The 19,041-nt window shown below is 35.5% G+C and overlaps 1 protein-coding gene across 5 annotated transcripts in view; it reads left to right on the forward strand.

Annotated features, from left to right (window-relative positions):
* LOC140621471 (multidrug resistance-associated protein 1-like) overlaps positions 1–19,041 on the forward strand; it is an 86,953-nt gene that overhangs the window by 39,087 nt on the left and 28,825 nt on the right. For all 5 annotated transcript variants that reach the window (XM_072806552.1, XM_072806553.1, XM_072806557.1 and 2 more), the window contains 4 exons: positions 4,124–4,300; positions 7,541–7,708; positions 9,055–9,217; positions 15,038–15,113. In XM_072806552.1, the coding sequence (XP_072662653.1) occupies positions 4,124–4,300; positions 7,541–7,708; positions 9,055–9,217; positions 15,038–15,113 (584 nt within the window). The remainder of the gene's footprint in view (positions 1–4,123; positions 4,301–7,540; positions 7,709–9,054; positions 9,218–15,037; positions 15,114–19,041) is intronic.

The following is a 19,041-nucleotide window of genomic DNA, read 5'->3' on the forward strand; positions in this document are numbered from 1 at the left end:
ATGCTTATGGTAATTGTTTGATGATATTAACTGAATTGCAACCAATTATAGAGAAACTAATGTGATTTATATTTTAATTTGATTTGGTTTCTAATTATCATTCATTGCAAAGTTCCCTGAGTAATTTCAGCTACATTTCTAAGAAGTCTTATTGTTGCTCGTGGGCAGGATCATTGATCCAGAAGAAAAATCAGAAAAATAATAATATTAATAGCTTGCTTTTAAATCTCAGCCCTTGGACTATGGAGAGGACTACTCCAAGCCTTTCATTGTATTCTTAAAGGCAAGTAGGAATACGAATTCAACAGGTTCTTAATCAGCTGTTTCTTTTTTGAAACACTAACCAATGAGTTTTCCTTATATTTAACTAACTCTTAGGTAAAATATTAATGTAATCCCTCCTCACTTCTGACAAGATGGAGAAGTTCTATGGATCTGAGACTAGTTTCTTCACTTTTTCTCTCTAGGAAGAATCTGCTCCAACTCTTTGGTTTTTCTTCTTAATATGTATTTCCTCATATCCTTATACCTTTCCTGGTTCCAGTCCTTTAATGATGAATTCTTTATTTATTCTTTTCTCTTTCAGCATTACTAGTACTTATTTTAGGATCAACTAAGGTATCTGGGACTTTTTCTGATAAGATTTTACTTAATGAATACCACTGCTTTTTAATCTTCATCATACTGTCTTTGTACCCTTATGTTCTTCATAATGATTGCAGTCAGCCATTTGTCTTTAGTTGAAATGACTATATCTTATCTTAGGCCAGTGAATATCCTTTAAAAATATGATTGTCATATTGGTTTTATTTTCATTTATTTAGTGTCTTCAGCTTTTTTTTACTAAGCAAATACTATGCACACATATTATGTGCCTGTCACCTAGTACCAGGGAAACAGGCATGAATGTGATATATCCTGCTATTTACAGGGTTCATAGTCTAGTGAGGGAGATATTAAAATCAATTATGATAAGTGTTTAAATCAGATATAAAAAATGAATCAAAGTATAAGGAACAACAAACTCTGAAGAGTTAGAAAAATTTTCAGAGAGATGGTAGTCTTTTACTTGATCTTGAAAAATAGTTGGGAATTAATCAAGATAAAAACAATATTAGTTCTGGATTTCATCTAAAGCATTAATGTGGGATCCCTGGGTGGCGCAGCGGTTTGGCGCCTGCCTTTGGCCCAGGGCGCGATCCTAGAGACCCGGGATCGAATCCCACATCGGGCTTCCGGTGCATGGAGCCTGCTTCTCCCTCTGCCTATGTCTCTGCCTCTCTCTCTTTCTCTCTCTGTGACTATCATAAATAAAAAAAAAATAAAAAAAAATAAAGCATTAATGTGCAAAGGCCTAGCCTGGTTCTTGGCACAGAGTCAGCCAGCTCCCTGTGAATTTTTATGGTTATTGTTATCTTATTATGATGGTTGAGGGTCTCATGGTAAGATTTAAAGATTATTTCTGGTACCTTTGAGGATTTGAAATTAAGAAAATGTTCATGGTGATGCAAGAAACCATAACAATGCTGTTACTAATCATAAAACAGAGAGGACACCCTTTGTTTATAGTAAGCGAGAGTTGTGAAAGAGAGAAGATATTATCTGTCAGTATACTTGACAACCTTGTCCTTTGGTCTGGAACAATGGTAGAATTTGAGGTATCATACTCTGAATTATTTCCCAATTTTTTTTTTTTTTTTTTTTTAGGAGAGGGAGAGAGGGATCGGGGAGAGGCAGAGGAAGAGGGAGAGAGAGAATCTTAAGCAGGCTCCATGCCCAGTGCAGAGGCACCTCAGAGCTGGATCTCTCACAACCAGGAGATCACAATTGAGCCAAAACTAAGACACTTAACCATCACAATTGAGCCATGCAGGGACCCCTCAAGACATTTTTAATCCTAAATTTGTAACTGTTATTTTTGTCATTTCTAATTTAATAATAATAATAATAATAATAATAAATTTAATGGTTAGTGTTCACAGCATGCTTTTGTGTTTTATCTTTCTGTTCCTCAAGGTTTCATATAAGCATATTTTTGAGGCATATCATATCACAACGTTCAACCTCCAGTCTCCTTGTTCTCAATATCAAAGGTTCACACCAGGCACCATTCATGTAGAGTATTCAGTATTCAGTGTTCTTTGATGGAACATTAGAGATTTGGAAAACACTTTTTGAATTAGCAAAACTTTTATTGTGGTTTCTTTATTAGAGTAAAATGAAACAAAAACACATTTGCACTTGTATATGAAATTAAAGTTATAATTATTCTTAAAGTTAAAGGAAAAATATACACCTCTGTGAAAATGATCAACTCTTCTTTGGCTCCAATCATTCCAACGCTACAAGTCTATACCTCTCAATGTAGTATTTAGTTTCTGTTTTATATTCTGCACCATTTTTCCTGTTCCTCAGACTTTTTTTTTTTCTGTGTTCTTCCTCTGTTCCCCTTATCTTGCTAAATACATAAGTGTCCAAAGTCTCTATCTCTTGAGAATTGATTTAATATTATTTTACTCAGAGGTTATTCGCTATGCAAGGCAGTTCAAGAGCAATTACTTTTATGTTCACGATCAAGTCAGATCAGAATTACATTGTTTTGGATCAAAAGCCACTCTATGTCTTACATGCTCAACAAAAAGGAATTAAAGGAATTAATCTTTGATCTTTAAAGTACCTGGAGAAATCAAAAGGCTAACAGTTACATACATATACATAGGCTCTTGGGTCAAAAAGTACTTTAAATGGCTTGTATTGTTATCCAGTGCATAGTAGCCAAAATAAATTCTCTAAAATCAATGTTTGGATAGAGTTCATGGGGCACATTGAGAGGTAAGTCTCTAGTTCAAATACTGTGGGTCCTTTCTAATAAAAGGGTTAGTTAAAAGGATATATCATACAGTAGACTGTCATATATTCAAGAATCATTTTGAGACATAAAATCCTCAAAACATAAACTTAGGAGCACTGTGTAGAAGATACCCCGTCTAGGAAGGACTTGTATCTCAGCTGTGAAAGTACATATAGCAAGTCAGCTCCTTCAGGATTGGCCTGCTGAGAACAGGCTGGCTAAGGCCCCACAGCTGAAGATCAGGCCAACCTAGCCTAACACAGAGCCACTCTGATGAGTAATACTCTATATCTCTCTAGAGGGTTGGCCAAAGCTTTGTTACATCTGGATCACGGTGTGACTTCTCCATCTACTCAATCCTTCTACCTTCTTTCCTTCCACAAGAATTGATCGCAAATAAACAACTTGCACTCCAGGCATAGTGTTGTGGGCTGACCTGTGTTCCCCCCAAATTCATATGTTATAGTTCCAATCCTGAGAATGTGAATGTATTTGGAGATGAAGTCTTTCAAGAGGTAATTAAGTTAAAATATGATAGGGACGCCTGGGTGGCTCAGCGGTTAAGCATTTGCCTTTGGCTCGGGTCATGATCCCCGGGTCCTGGGATCAAATCCCCCATCAGGCTCCCTAGAGGGAGCCTGCTTCTTCCTCTGCCTATGTCTCTGACTCTCTATGTCTCTCATGAATACATAAATAAAATCTTAAAAAGAATGTATAATTGGATGGGCCTTAATCGAATATGACTGTTGTTCTTAAGAGAAGAAGAAATTAAGACATACATACCCACCCAGAAGTAAGGCCATGTGAAGACTCAGGAAAAGACAGTCATCTACAAGCTAAGGAGAAAGGCCTCAGGAGAAATCAACCTTACTGACAAACTTGTTTTCAGATTTCTAGCCCCCAGAATTGTGAGAAAAGAAATTTCTGTTGTTTAAGCAACCCAGTCTGTGGTACCTTGTTAGGATAACTAGAGCTGACTCAGTCTCTGCCTCCAGAAAACTCCACCAGAGACAGATAATTCTGATAGAAACTACAGTGAAAGCAAATAAGAAGCACAAAGTAACTCATTTGAAGGGGTCTTGAATAAACATATATAAAATTAAAATGTAAGTAGGATATATTTACATTTAAGAAATAACCTAGTTTTTTTTTTAATTCAATTTAAAGTTAAAGAAAGCAAAACCATGGACTAAATATGTTCCTTTAATGTGGTACATGCAACTTTTTCTTTTCCCTCGTTAAGAGTATTTCTTTTATTTCTTCCCTGTTTAGGGTTCTGTGGCTTATGTTGCCCAGCAGGCCTGGATTCAGAATTGCATTTTACAAGAAAACATTCTCTTTGGCTCCATCATGCAGAAGCAGTTTTATGAGCGAGTATTGGAAGCCTGTGCTCTCCTTCCTGATTTGGAGCAGTTACCAAATGGAGATCAAACTGAGATTGGAGAAAGAGTAAGGAAAATATAATTTATCATGTGCAGGAATAAAACTCCATTTATCTGTGCTAATAAAATACTTATAGTCTTTTTCCTGAGGTCTCAAAAAGCCATATGCAACTATAATTTTTAAAAAATCATGACAAAATTCCTATGAATAGGATGGGAATATTAAGGACAAATAATTATCTATAATTGACTATTTGGAAAACAGATTTAAAATCAGCAGGAGATTCTGTCGTTAGTATCCACGTGGGGGGAACGATAGCTCACCAACTGGATCATCAGCACTTTGTTTTGGTTGCTGGCATAATGCTGTTCACTCTCTAATGAATGAATGATAGTTTTGTTTTGTCCTCCCCCCCACCACCCCCGTATCCCTTGTGCACAAAGTCAAGCCTAGGACAGTAGCAACAGAGTGCCAGTCTCCAGTGGTGGCACCACGGTCAGGTTCTAAAAAGGCTCAGGGATGATGCTGTCATTAATGCACCTACTCTGTGTTTGTTCATTCTTGCTTAAGAGGATCTCGTTTCCCATAGTCTTTGTTCTATTTTATTTTTATCGCATTAATGAATAGTCATTACGTTGCCCAGTGTTTTGGAGTTAAAACAAAACAAAACAAGATAGCGTGAGCCAAAGCATGAACCTGAGAGATTATCTCCGACCCATGACTAAAATCGCCATTAATTAAACATGAATGCAAAAGCAGCCTCTGCCTGCGATTCATGTGTTCTGTGAAGATGAGTAAATAATCCTTGCTGAGTGCTTTGAATTCCTGAAAAGACAGTCAGCATAGCATTAGTGAGGCATTTTTTACTCCTGGCTCCCTGTTGTTTAATAGTCCTCATCTATAAACTGATAAATAAAATAGAGAGCAAAATTATAGAAAGTGGACATATTTAAAAATCTAGAATGAGGCAAAATTTACCTTTTAACTAGACTTATGTTGTCTTTGCTCATAGCCTGTTACTTTGTAGATGTATTTTCTCAAGTTATTAAATAGATTTAAATTTTTTCCCCACCTCTTTGTTTTTTTCTGGTGTCTTCACTATTCCCAGGCAAAATGGCATCATAGCTAAAATTATGAGGAAATGTGACTTCAAACTTGTAAATACATATTGAATATTATGCCGATAAAGCCAATCCCTAATAATATGAAATAGTCGATAGTATATAACTAAAAAGAATCTAAAGAAGGAAAAAAATGCAAAATATATATGAATAATGCAATGAATAATGAAATATATATTTAATATAGACATAAATGTTATTGCCATTTATAACTTATGCCTTTTATTATTAAATGTCTCCCAATTTGACGATATATATTAACATAAACATGTAATTGAATATTTCAAAAGGCAACCTGTTTACAGCTGTTTAGGAGATAACCGAGATAACAAATGTAGAATTTTTCCTCACTTTCATTCATCTTTTCCTTTGGCATTCTTCATTTGACCACAAATATTTTTATTCTGCTACAGGGTTTACAATGGTGAGCAAGAGAGATATCACCTTGCTTTCAAGAGATTGCAGTCTAGTGGATCTTTGCCAATGATATTATCAATTTTCTTTATTAATATTTATTAATCACCTTGTGTCAGACAGAGTTTATGTGCTGGGAATGCAAGGATCAACTAGCTCATAGGCTTGTGAGGGAGACTTCCTTGGAGATAGCCATTTCCAGCAAAGGGATGAGAAACAGAGCACTGTGAGACAGGAATGGACAGAAGGAATCAATTTACTGGGAACTCTGGGTGGAAGACTGCTGTCAAAGAGGATTTCTCAGTGTGAATAGCTTTTGAATTGAAAAGGGAAGATGAGTGACCAGCCTCTGCTAGTCTGGTTGGCAGGCCACAGTCAGATGAGGGCAGTATTGGGAGAGTGGTGGAGACATGAGTGAATACGAGAGCATAAGTATTGTGCATTTATTTTTTTAAGATTTATTTATTTATTCATGAAAGACACACACACAAAAGGCAGAGACATAGGCAGAAGGAGAAGCAGGCTCCCTGCGGGGACCCTGATGCAGGACTCAATCCCAGGACCCCGGGATCACGACCTGAGCCAAACACAGACTCTCAATCACTGAGCCACCCAGGTGCCCCAGTATTGTGGATTTATACTAAGGGATTCGTTGATGGTCATGGATGATGGCAGATGAGATGTGAGCATCCCAGGTTTTTAAACAAGGTGATTACATAATCACAGGATGTGCAATGACAAGGCAGATGATACACTGGAGAGAGGAGTGATTGGGTGATAATAGCTGATATCGATTGCCTCTGTACTTGGTTTCGGATCTATTGTAAATATTTTACAATTATTAAATGCTCATGTCAAACCCTTGAGTGGGAAGCTGATAGAATCATACACACACAGACACACACACACACACACACACACACACATCTATTGTCTTACTTTATTTATTTTTTCACATCTGTCTCCCCTGCTAAACTATGACCTCCTCACCATAGAGACTCAGTTTCATTTATCTTTGAATCCCAAGTGTTAGCATAGCACCCAAAATATGGATATACAAAGGAGGTATTGGTTGAGTAGGAAGAGAATGAGAAAGGCAAAAAAGCAATGGCATCTTACAATTAGAGGTAACTGGGTAAGTTCTGTGTTGCAAGGAGGACTTTAAGCCAGATCTGTAAACACTAAATATAAAATAAATCAAGTAAATTGGGCCTGGCTCCATAATTCTCTATACGTGGCTGTACATGTCGACTTTAATTCTTACACGGAATGATGTATATTCCTTATTCTTGCTTCTTAGAGTTGTACTTTTGCCAACAAGACTTGTACTAATCTTTCTACAGAATAAAATAGGACATGGTGATTACTGCTTTGGTAATTTAGCTATTATTCTCAATTTTCTATGTGTCAATTTAAAAATGATCACCAGTGTCGGTATGTGGTTGGCAGCCAAAAGTCTTATTTAATGTTTCAGAGGTATGACTCTTCAAAGTTAGGGGATTGGCAGTTCTTTTCTCCTTAATTGTTAGTATCTACTTTTGAAACCAAGCAGTTAACAAAAAGTAGATACATCTGTTAATTAGCACAAGTTAGTAGCACAGGGAAATAGGGGGTGGGGGTAGGATTTGGATTTCAGGGTAAAGAAAGGTTTGAGGGTTAATCTTGAGTTGTTATCTATCCACGCTACAGAAGAGAAATTGGATATCACTAGATATGCTTTGAGATTTACACCTTTTTTGTTCTTGATTTTTAACTCCTGGTCTCTTTTCAGGGTGTGAATATAAGTGGGGGCCAGAAGCACCGAGTAAGTCTGGCCAGAGCTGTGTATAGTGGGGCTGACATCTACCTCCTGGATGATCCCCTTTCTGCAGTTGATGTTCAGATTGGAAAGCAACTTTTTGAGAAAGTGATTGGGTCCTCGGGTATTTTGAAACACAAGGTAACCATGGTGCCACTTACGCTTTTTTGGGGAAAGGGAAAGATAATCTGCATAGCATTGTGCCTCAAATTCCAATACTTTGTTCATTTGTTGAAGTAGTGAAATTTCACATGTAAAGGGGAATGTCATATTGATCTTTTCACAGATAAATTTTAATGAATATTTTTAAAAGTTTTTCTTACAAGTTTACTGACAACAATTTATATGATTGTTACTTTATAGACTGATCCCGTATTCTAAGGGGACTTACATGTTGAAATGAGTTGGTTTTAGTTTACTCAATTTTTTAAAATGATATTTTCATACATAGCACTTTCATAAAAAAGTATTATTTTACTGATTATTACTTAAAATTATGGTGTTAATAACATAGCAATAACAATTTAGTTCTCTTGTGAAAGGGCCAAGAAGAAGGGATTAATATTTACTAAGTGCATCCCATGTCTGACACTAAATTAGTTCACTTAGCTTTTACAGAAAGTCTCTGAATAGGTATTATCATTATTCCTGGTTTACCTATGAAGGAACTTGGAGTTCAAAATGATTTGATATAGGTTGCTTAGCTTAAGAACATCAGAGGTTTTAATAAATGTAGAATTGTTGAATCACTCTGTTGCACACCTGAAACTCAGGTAACATTGGGTGTCAACTACTTTAATTAAAAAAAAAAAAAAAAAAAGAGCAGCAGAGATTTTTAAAAGTCTATCTGACCATAAAGCCATACTCATTCCTTCATAGTATGCATTTATAGATTTTTTAAATATAAGGCACTCTGGAAAACATTAAATAAATGCATAAAATGCATTTTACTTATGTATGTCAGTAAATAATAGATAAATGTCTTTACTTATTATTAAGTCTTTACTTAACTCAAGATGGAAACTTCTGGCTCAACTCTATGTATATTTGTATGATAATATGGAAAGATTTAAAAAGGAATACTATGAATTAGGACTGGAATCAAGCACTTTATTGTAATGCTATAGGATCTTTAAAAAGTAAGCATGAATGACAGATATGAAATTTTTTTGTTATGAAATTGATTCATTTTTAATGAATGAAGAATAAACTGAACGAGATGGTTAAAACATTTGCAATCCTTTCTTTTGTTTGTCTGTTTTTTGTCTAACAGCATATAATCATTCATTATGAAATATATATATGCTGTCTTAAACTGGTATGTGGTATGTACCTGTCAACAATTACACTCTGAAATAGTAAAAAAAAAAAAAAAAAAAAAAAAGAAAGAAAGAAAAGAAAAGAAAAAAAAGACTTCAGCTTTCTTTAAAATAGATTATTTTTGCTTTTTTTTTTTGTAACCCAAGGAATAAAATACTCTTTTTCAGACTCGTATTTTAGTGACACATAACCTCACACTTCTGCCCCAGATGGATTTGATTGTTGTAATGGAGAGTGGGAGAATTGCACAAATGGGAACATACCAGGACCTGCTGTCTAAAACCAGAAACCTCAAAAATTTGCTTCAGGCCTTCAATGAACAGGAAAAAGGTGAGACACAATAAGAAACAAGCCTAAGATACAGCGTGCCTAGCCATTCTGAAAGCCCATTAATTGCGTGATTTCTTACAATGCATTTTTCTTCGTTCATCCTTGCTGGAGTTAGGAACGGGGCATCTTCCTTTCTCTCGAAAAGAAACATACATTAGGACACATCAGCTAAAAATCAACCTCATTTATGATTTTTAAAGCAAAATGTTATACCCCAAGATCTGTTTGTTCATCTATGAAATAATGGATTACATGATTTATAAGCTCTATTGCTGGTCTAGAATATAATGGGTCTAAACATTCTGCTTTCTTTAAAATTAAGAACAGGGAGCATAAATCCATGTCAAGTACGTAATAAATATTTTAAACATTTTGTTGCATGTTGAGGAGGGGAGATGAACAAACAAAAAAGGAATCTGAGGAAAGACAAAGGAGAATGCTGTTTGTCTAACTTTTATGAGATCACAATGGAGTTTATTTACCAGTTTTTGTTACTATACTACTACCATTTTAAGTTAAGATTATAAATGCTTATGTAAATGCAGTGGTTTGATCCTTACCTAATTAAGACACAGGGATGTTTGAAATTGAGTATTAATTCAATATTATAGAGGTCAGTTATTTCTCATCTCTGAAAGTATAATGTTCATCAACTCTTTTTCCATCTATAGATGCCTTCTCGTGTGGACCACTATGATCCTTGTCCCATAACTACCCAGAACACCACTGAGAAATTACTATAAAATTGATTAAATTACTTCATAATTTCAGGGTAACAGAAGAAATAGGGAGCTGTATCTCAGTATTTCCTATATGAACTGGTATCCACTAATTCACTTTATACCATACCTACTAATAAAAGTCATAAAAATATGAAACCAGCTTATAACAAGATCAGTCATAACATGAAGTCAATTATTAACAGGACCTATTATTTGAATGTTGTGAAATCAAAAAACAAAATGATTTTGCTGATGTGTTTCTTTTTTATTTTATTTTATTTTTATTTTTTTTGATGTGTTTCTTTTTTAGACCTAAGCTAATACACATCAATTCTGTAACACTATTTTTTATTTCTTGCCTTTATTCCTTCCTCAAATTCAAATGTTCTATTTGTAGATGCATTCAGAAATATCTGATGCATCATCAGATGGCTGTGGTCATTCTTAAGCACCTTCTCTTCTCTTAATGGCTAGCAATTTTGGAAATGATCTCTTGGCTACTTGGTCAGGCTAAGTAATAATTTATGCTTAGTGTATGTATGGGAAAGAGATGTCTGTGAGTGTCTCCTAGGATTAGAATGTGGTCTGACATTCTTCTCTATTCCCAGGACTTAGGTAGCTTCATGATAGGCAGATTACAGGTTCAGATTACAGGTTCTCAGTAGCTGTTGGTTAAACAGGTGAATCTGACAGAAGTATGTCTCCTCAGAAGTTAATGGGATTATTTGGAATGCTGTGAACCAGTGTACTTTTCATGTGGCCATTTATTTTAAAGGCCATATGAAATATAAGTTGTATTACTTCGGAAAATATAGTTCTAAAAGCAGGCAATGTTTAAGTTTTGTGTTCAATATTTAATTTACCATAAAATATAAACAGTGTATCTTTTGAAAGTTGTGGAATTTGCTCTTGTTTAAAACCTAGTTTTGGAGGGACCCCTGGGTGGCTCAGTGGTTGAGCTTCTGCCTTTGGCTCAGGTCATGATCCCAGGGTCCTGGAATTGAGTACCACATTGAGCTCCCTGTAGGGAGCCTGCTTCTCCCTCGGCCTATATTTGTGCTCTCTCTCTCTCTCTCTCTGTGTCTCTCATGAATAAATAAATGAAATCTTTTTTTAAAAATATATAAAATCTTTAAAAAAAAGAAACAACATTTGTTTCCAGTTTTGGAAACAAATATCATGCTTTCTCTTTATTTCTATATACTTCTTATGTACATGAGTCCTCTATGGTAACAAATGGAAAGCTGTATTATTCTTGAAGTTGGGCTGTCATTAATAGATATTACTACTTCACCATCAGAAATATGCCAGAGTTAGAAAAATGCAAACTGTACTTTTTTCCCTAATGACTTCAACATTGTGTCTTCTCTGTTAGAATTTAGGAAGGTGGGATCCCTGGGTGGCACAGCGGTTTGGCGCCTGCCTTTGGCCCAGGGCACGATCCTGGAGACCCGGGATCGAATCCCACGTCGGGCTCCCGGTGCATGGAGCCTGCTTCTCCCTCTGCCTATGTCTCTGCCCCTCTCTCTCTCTCTCTGTGTGTGACTATCATAAATAAATAAAAATTAAAAAAAAAAGAATTTAGGAAGGTGATGAGTAGAGATAATTTTTGTACTAAAAATAGAATACATTTTTGAAAAAGAATATTTCTAGGATTTTGATTTTTTGAATGCTGAATGAAAAACTATTAAGGCTTTTTAAAAGCAGCCATAAAATTAAACATGATGATAGATGTTAGATGTTAGGTGATATCTGTAAAAGGTCAGCCATATATAGTATAATTCCCTTAGGGGCCACACAGAGCAAGGCAAAAGTAGATTTTGATTATATAAAACACCTCGCTAAACAATAGCTTTAAACCAGGTTACAGTCAGTGTCAAGTTCCTTTTTTTTTAATATTTAATTAATTTATTTGAGAGAGGGAGAGAGAGAGAGCGAAAGAGAGAGAGAGAGAGAAAGCATGAGAGCATGAACAGTGGGGAGGAGCAGAGAGGGACAAATAGACTTCATGCTGAGCCCAGAGCCCTACACAGGGCTCCATCTCACGACCCTCAGATCCTGACCTGAGCCGAAATCAAAAGTCAGAATCTTAATTGACTGAGCCACCCAGATGCCCCCAGTGTTAAGTTCTTATAGTGCTTCCCTTAGACCTGGACCAGTGTGAACTAGTACTATACTCAATGCTTTAGAGAGTCCCTCTTCTGGCTTTCTTAGCTGGTTCATTGATCAAGAGCCCAGGGGAAAAAAAAAAAAAAAAAAAGAGCCCAAGGGATTGTGCCCATCAAGGGTCCCTTTCCAATCTTCTACTTTTCCATTCCAGGTATTTGTGGTTCCGGAATTCTCTGCCCAAATGACACAGACTTTTTCTTCTGTTCTATCTACCCAAAGGCAGACCAGTCTACTGGCATTTGCCATTCTTTGGCCTGAGGAATTTTTTTTTCTCTCTTGGAGGGGTTAGTGTGAACAGAGCTTCAATAGATGGGCTGGTTCCAAACACTCTCACATGGGCCTTGGTTTTCTGGTGGTTGGGAAGGTGTATTGGTCAGGGTAAGTAATAGAACTTATTTATGAGTCTGTTGGTTCAATCCATTACTATTAAATACTTAGGAATATGGTATGTGGGGCTTTCGTTTATACTCTTGCCCTGGTTCCCACCAATGAGGTGCAGGCCTGTCTCTGTGGGGCACTTCTTTTCTTATTTGCATAAGTAGTAGGGAAAATTCAAACTATACCTGAGAGCATTTTCATTGGGATTGAGGGAAAAAAGACTAGCTGGACAGGGAGTGGAATTTGAGATAGGACTCCCAGTTCTAAAACACCCTGTGATCTATCACTTATTTATTTTAGCTTATCTTCTTTGATCTTGAATCCTTCAAGACTTCTTTTAAAAAGTACACAATTCTTCCATTTGAAAATTCATATAAACTTATATGATACCAGGATAGGAGTAAAAGTAAGCACAACCTTGTGGAAAAAACACTGAGCCAATTTTACTTTGCCCCAGGCTCTAGTTCTGACTCTGAATAACTATGTGAGTCTTCATAGAGATGATTTAACCATCTCTGGTTCTTCCCATTTATGAAAAATAGGAATTAGGTCTGTTTTGGCTGAAGTAGAATTGAACAGTGCACATTTTTATCACTCCCTTGCCCCCAAAACTACCTGTGACTCAGACACTTTTTCTTTTCCTATCATTCTCATCTTCTACTGGGGTTAATAACAGATAACTGAGAAAAAGTAGTTTTTATGGTATAATTTGGGTTGGGATACCTCAGATCTCTAATAATAGATAACTGAGAAAAAATAGTTTTTATGGTATAATTTGGATTGGGATACATCAGATCTCTAAGAATCTATCCAGCTCTGAAAAGTCTACAAATCTCACCTTATGAGAATATTATATTAGAGAATCAATAAGAGGTAAGAAGAAAGGTCAATGAAGAAAGATATGAGGACCAATGATAAATTTACGTAGTTATAGGTTTAGTTTAGGCTGCTTCTTACCCACACTAATAATCCTGGTGATAGCTAGGATGTCATAGATATTAAGTCAATATATTCACAAGTTTTACCTTTATTTAATTCTCTCTGAAACCTTCTGAGACTACCTGGTCATGATATTACAGAGACTAGATATCTTGCACAAGTTACGACAAACTGTAAATGGCAGAATTTGAATCTGATGCTCCCTCTGTTTTATGGTGGAGCCCAGCCAGACTCTTAAACATTCTATCAAACATGTAGGAACAAGTATGCTGGCTTTGTGTGAGGGGACAGAAAGGAGTGTGTGGCTCAGCTCACTCTTGCTTTCTGTGTCTCTGTTTCTTCCTGTCCGTCTCTTGGGTAACTTTTGGTTTTAGGCGAGTCACTTATACTACCTGAGTTTTATTTTTCCCTCGCAAATATGGATAAGCTTAACTGTTCTCTTTTTCTTATAAGCTCATTTGGTACTCAAATTATGTAATGTATATGAAAGCACTCTATAAATTGCAAATATGTAAATTTTAAAATTATTATTATAAACTATAAAAATGAGAATGTGCCTTAGGCAGGAGGGGACTGAAACATCTCCAGATCAAATTATCATTCTTTGAGACATGGAATACCATGTTTCAGAGAGATAGTTGATGTAAGTCAGATTCTTCCAGTTAAGAGTTGTTAGATGTTTACTTCTAGAAATAAGAAAACATATAATTCATATAAGAAATTGTAGAAACTCCCAAGGCCACTTCCTTCCTTTTAAAGATGAGAAGTCTGAAATTCAAGGAGTTTAAGTATCATACTGTGAAAAGAGACAAAACACAGCCAAGCTCTGAGATGTTTCCCATCAAATTCACAAGCAGTAACATGAACCTCAGTCTTGGTTGTAGATGTGAGACCTTGGTTCATATGACCTGTGCCTCAGTCTTTTTATCCCTAGGATAAAGGGATAATTATAGTATTTTCCTCATAGGGGTTCTCCTGAGAATTAAAAAAATATATATATTTAAAATAATATAAATTTATAAAAATATATATTTTATGTATATTTTTAATATATATTATATATATTTTATAAATAAAATATATTTATATTTTATAAATATATATATTTATATATATGTATAGAATATTGCCTGCCACATAGGAAGCAATTATTAGTATTATTAGTATTAGTGATATTAGAAAGAACATGACAGAGATTTGGGGAATTTACCATTGTGTTTCACTAGTAACCTTCATAATAATCACATAATTAGGAATCTTCATAGTAATCATAATTGTCTATAGAGCTTCATTAAATTGCATTTTTCTTTTAAAGACTAGAGTCATGTTCCTCTGGGAAAATACCTAGCCCTTCTGTGGAAGATCCAAAACAAGTTAGCACTCCTCTCTAATGTCCCAAGAAATGATTTTTATAGACTTTTTCATTATGAAATCTTAGTTTTATGAAGACATTACAAGATACTTCAGGGGAAGGGGAAATAATCGGGAAAATGAAAAGACTCCCTGTATACCTGTGGATCTCCAACTGGCATAATATTTCATCATATCTCTCTCTATTTTATGCATTGTTTGCTTATATGTATATAAAAGCACTCACCATCTTCCTCTCCAGCTCATGCTTTAAAGCAAGTCAGTGTAATCAACTCCAGAACTATACTGAAAGACCAAATCTTGGAGCAAAATGATAGGTGAGTATTAGGATAATACCACACTCACTGGGATTATGGACTAATTAATTACAGTTTTTTAAGCATTTAAAATGCATCCTTTATAAAATATCTACACATCACAGTAGCTACAAAATGTGCTTAGTGGTCTCCAGATTTTAAACTCTAAGTTAGATAGATGTGTCTAAGGTTTTAAGAGAGACAGATGTGACTTAGTTTGGGAAACACATATTCATAGACTTTCAGTAACTTCTAGACAAATTCTAGTGCAGAATTCCGTATGTATATTTGTGTGTGCACATGCTAAAAATATCCCTAACCCATAATATTCATACACACTGCTGATGTGAATGTGAAAATAAGCTTTAGACATGAGAATTCTACAATGTAATAGTATGATTATCAGGCCAGGATATGTGACTTATAAACAGAGACTTCATGTAGGAATTGAAGAATCTGTTAAATAGCAAGAGGAAGGAAGGAAAGATGAGAGAGAGTGAGAGAGAGAGAGAGAGAGAGAGAGAGGAAGGAAGTGGGGGAGGAGGAGAAGGTTTGAAGGGAAGGAGAGAGGGAGGAAGTGAAAGAAGGATGGGAGAAAGTGAGAGAAATAAAAATAACAAAGTAGTGATCTTGATTGGATTTCATATTATACTTTTTTTTTTCAAAAGTGACTAAAATGAACAGTAATTGAAGCAAATTATACCCTAGTCTGTTATTTGCCCCAATATTCCCCCCATAGCAGTTGCAAATAGGATACTGAAAGAAAAAAAGAAATAATAGGAATAAACAGATTAAAAAGTTGGCTCCAGAATTATAGGGAGCAGCCACTCATTGAAATTGCTAAAATGGAAAATTGGAATTTATTATAGGGAAGCAAACACTTTGGGATCCAATGGCTCAGAATTTTGTAGATTTGACCTTGAATTAAAAGATGCACCTTGAATTTATTTATATATTTTGAAAAGAGTGGATATTCCTAAGGATTTGTAGATGATGTAGATGTGGCAGGTTTGAGTTTTGCCCCCATTTTAGATTCAGCTGACTTAATAGATCAACTAAATCATTCAGCTAGATATCCATATGGCTTGCTCACTCATCTTCTGGAGGTCTTTACTCAAATATAACCTTATCAATGAAGACTTTGGGTTTAGCCACCCTATTTTATTACAATACTTCCTACCTCCTTCCAGGATTTTTTTTCCTTATAATTCTTATTAATTTTCAGCATACTGGAAAATTTATTTACCTTTATTTTGTCTTTTACTTCTAAGTTTTAAGCTTTGTAACAGCCTAATTTTTTGTCTATTTGTTCATTGCTTTATTGCCATCTAACCAACAAGTTTCAACTAAACACTGAATAGCATATAAACTGATGTTCAATAAATAATTGTTGAATGGATGAATAAGTAACTGACTTCTGAAAGAACACTCAAGGGTCTTTTTTTTTGTTAATTTTTATTTATTTATGATAGTCACACAGAGAGAGAGAGGCAGAGACACAGGCAGAGGGAGAAGCAGGCTCCATGCACCGGGAGACTGACGTGGGACTCGATCCCGGGTCTCCAGGATCGTGCCCTGGGCCAAAGGCAGGCGCTAAACCGCTGCGCCACCCAGGGATCCCTCAAAGGTCTTTTAATCCATAGTTTATTCTATTTTATTTTTTGACCTTATGACAATACCTTTCATTTAAATGACTGTCAATTTTTAAGGTTCCCCAAGAGAAACAAATCCAAAAGCACTGAAACAGACTTTGAAATCATATGCTATAGGATCTACACATATTTCTTATCTTTAAGAGAATTTTCACCTGTGTCTAGTTTTGCCAAGCAGTCAACACATAACTTGTTTAAAAGCTTGGAACTTAAAAATCAGTATTATTGTAAACTTAATCATAACCTTCACTCTATAATAAATCAATTTTCTTATTTATAAAATCATCGTCAGTCATAATATCTAAATTGAACCCCTTGAAGTTTTTGTGAATCACTTTGGGGAAGTTTCTTCTTGAAATAGGAATCCCAATCCCTATAAAAACTTATTTACAGAATTGATTTCTCAATACATCTGAAGTTGTGGAGGCTCCAACTGAAGCCAGGATTCTGAAACTTACTTCTCCAATGATGAGTACATTGGGAAGATTGCCTCAGTTCCAATATGCTGTATTCTTGTCAACACAACCAGCATCAGGTTTACTTTTTAACAGCTGCTTTAAAAATGCTATTGGAGGTCCCTGGATTCCCCTATGCTGATCTTTTTCTTGTTTGTCATCATAATAATTTTTTTTGTCATCATAATAATTAAATTGTTTTTTCATCTTTATGTTTGAGAGACCAGAGACCTATTTCAGTTTTTCCAAAATATGTGCATATTTTGGCTGCTTCTTGTATATTACCTAGTTATTCTTTTTTTTTAAAATTTTTTATGATAGTCACACATTGAGAGAGAGAGAGAGAGAGGCAGAGACATAGGCAGAGGGAGAAGCAGGCTCCATGAACCAGGAGCCCGATGTGGGATTCGATCCCGGGTCTCCAGGATCGCACCCTGGGCCAAAGGCAGGCACTAAACCGCTGCGCCACCCAGGGATCCCCCTAGTTATTCTTTTTTTGTGCTACTTCTTATTCTGGCTTCCATTTTTTTCCTGCTTTCTTATTTGCTAAGATAATATGACATGGAGGAAATTTTCCTGACTTTTTAACCTAATTTTCTATTTTATAGAATTACCCAATTTCCACTTAGCGCAGCATTAAGCTAGAATAGGAGCTGAAAGATACACACAGGCAGCAAGTTGACAGCAGTTAAAGACACTCTTCAATGGGATGTACTGAGATAGGATGCAGGGAGTCTTTCTCATGGAAGAGGTAGTTCATGGAGAAAGTGGCTAACCGCCTATCAGGAGTGGGGGGTGGGAAAGGAGTTGAACTAAATGTCTGAGAATCCCTCTCTAAAATTGAAGACAGAATTGCATGATGACATGTTAGTTCAGTTTTCTAACAGGACTAAAACAATTCGAACTGTTTCTGCATTTTATTTTTCACTTTTTGGTTTAAATTTACATGGCATATATTAACTATTTTATTTTTTAAAATATTTATTAATATCTTCCTTGAATAAAGTAAGTCAGGAATGTTATTTCAGTATCTACACTGCCCTCTTCTGTCTTTCATGTCAAACTCTTTTAATCACTTTAGCCCTCCCATACATATCCCATACTTTGTAACTGCATGCTCAGATCAGGGATAATAGTTTCAGTATGTTAATTTTATATCTTTTATACAAAAATATGCAGATGGGTATTGTGCCAACTTTTCTGAGGGTTTTTGAAGGACAACACAAGACTCATTTTTAAAACTTCTCTACTAGCATAAAATAATTTGCTCTTTTAAAATTCAGATGAAACTTGTTATTCACAACAAAATGCCCAGAATGAAATGCAGCATTTTTGTGGAAAAAGAATAAATAACATTGTGCTTTGCAAAAGCAATGCCCTCCTGTATAGTGTCCAATAAATTCTTGGTCTTTGTTAGTTGTGTCTAATTAGGATGCTTTAATTCCCTTTTAACAGTTGGGTTTCATGGCATTTTATATCCAACTACATTAAGAATTAATTTTTTGGCTTGACACCAATGCTGAATTTGCTTATCCAAACAGAAGCCATGCCAAGGGCTTGAAGGATGATGACAGTAATTAACCCAAATCATATACCAGGAGCAGTTCCAATGAAAGTGTCTGTTAAATAGTGTATCTTTCCCTGATGGTGAAGCTGATTCTAGAAAGGCCATGTATTACAGCCTCCCACAGACTGTTTCTTGACATTAGCGCCAGAGATAGAAAGGGAAGAGCCACCAGACTGATCAAATAAAGCCTTTCTTATTCTGGTAAAGAAAATGGAAATCATGGAGAAATGGGGCACATAACTCAGTTTAGTATTTCCAGAGGTCAGCTTGATACT

The sequence above is a fragment of the Canis lupus genome, chromosome 30 (genome assembly GCF_048164855.1).
Source record: "Canis lupus baileyi chromosome 30, mCanLup2.hap1, whole genome shotgun sequence".
In the NCBI taxonomy this organism is placed as follows: domain Eukaryota; kingdom Metazoa; phylum Chordata; class Mammalia; order Carnivora; family Canidae; genus Canis; species Canis lupus.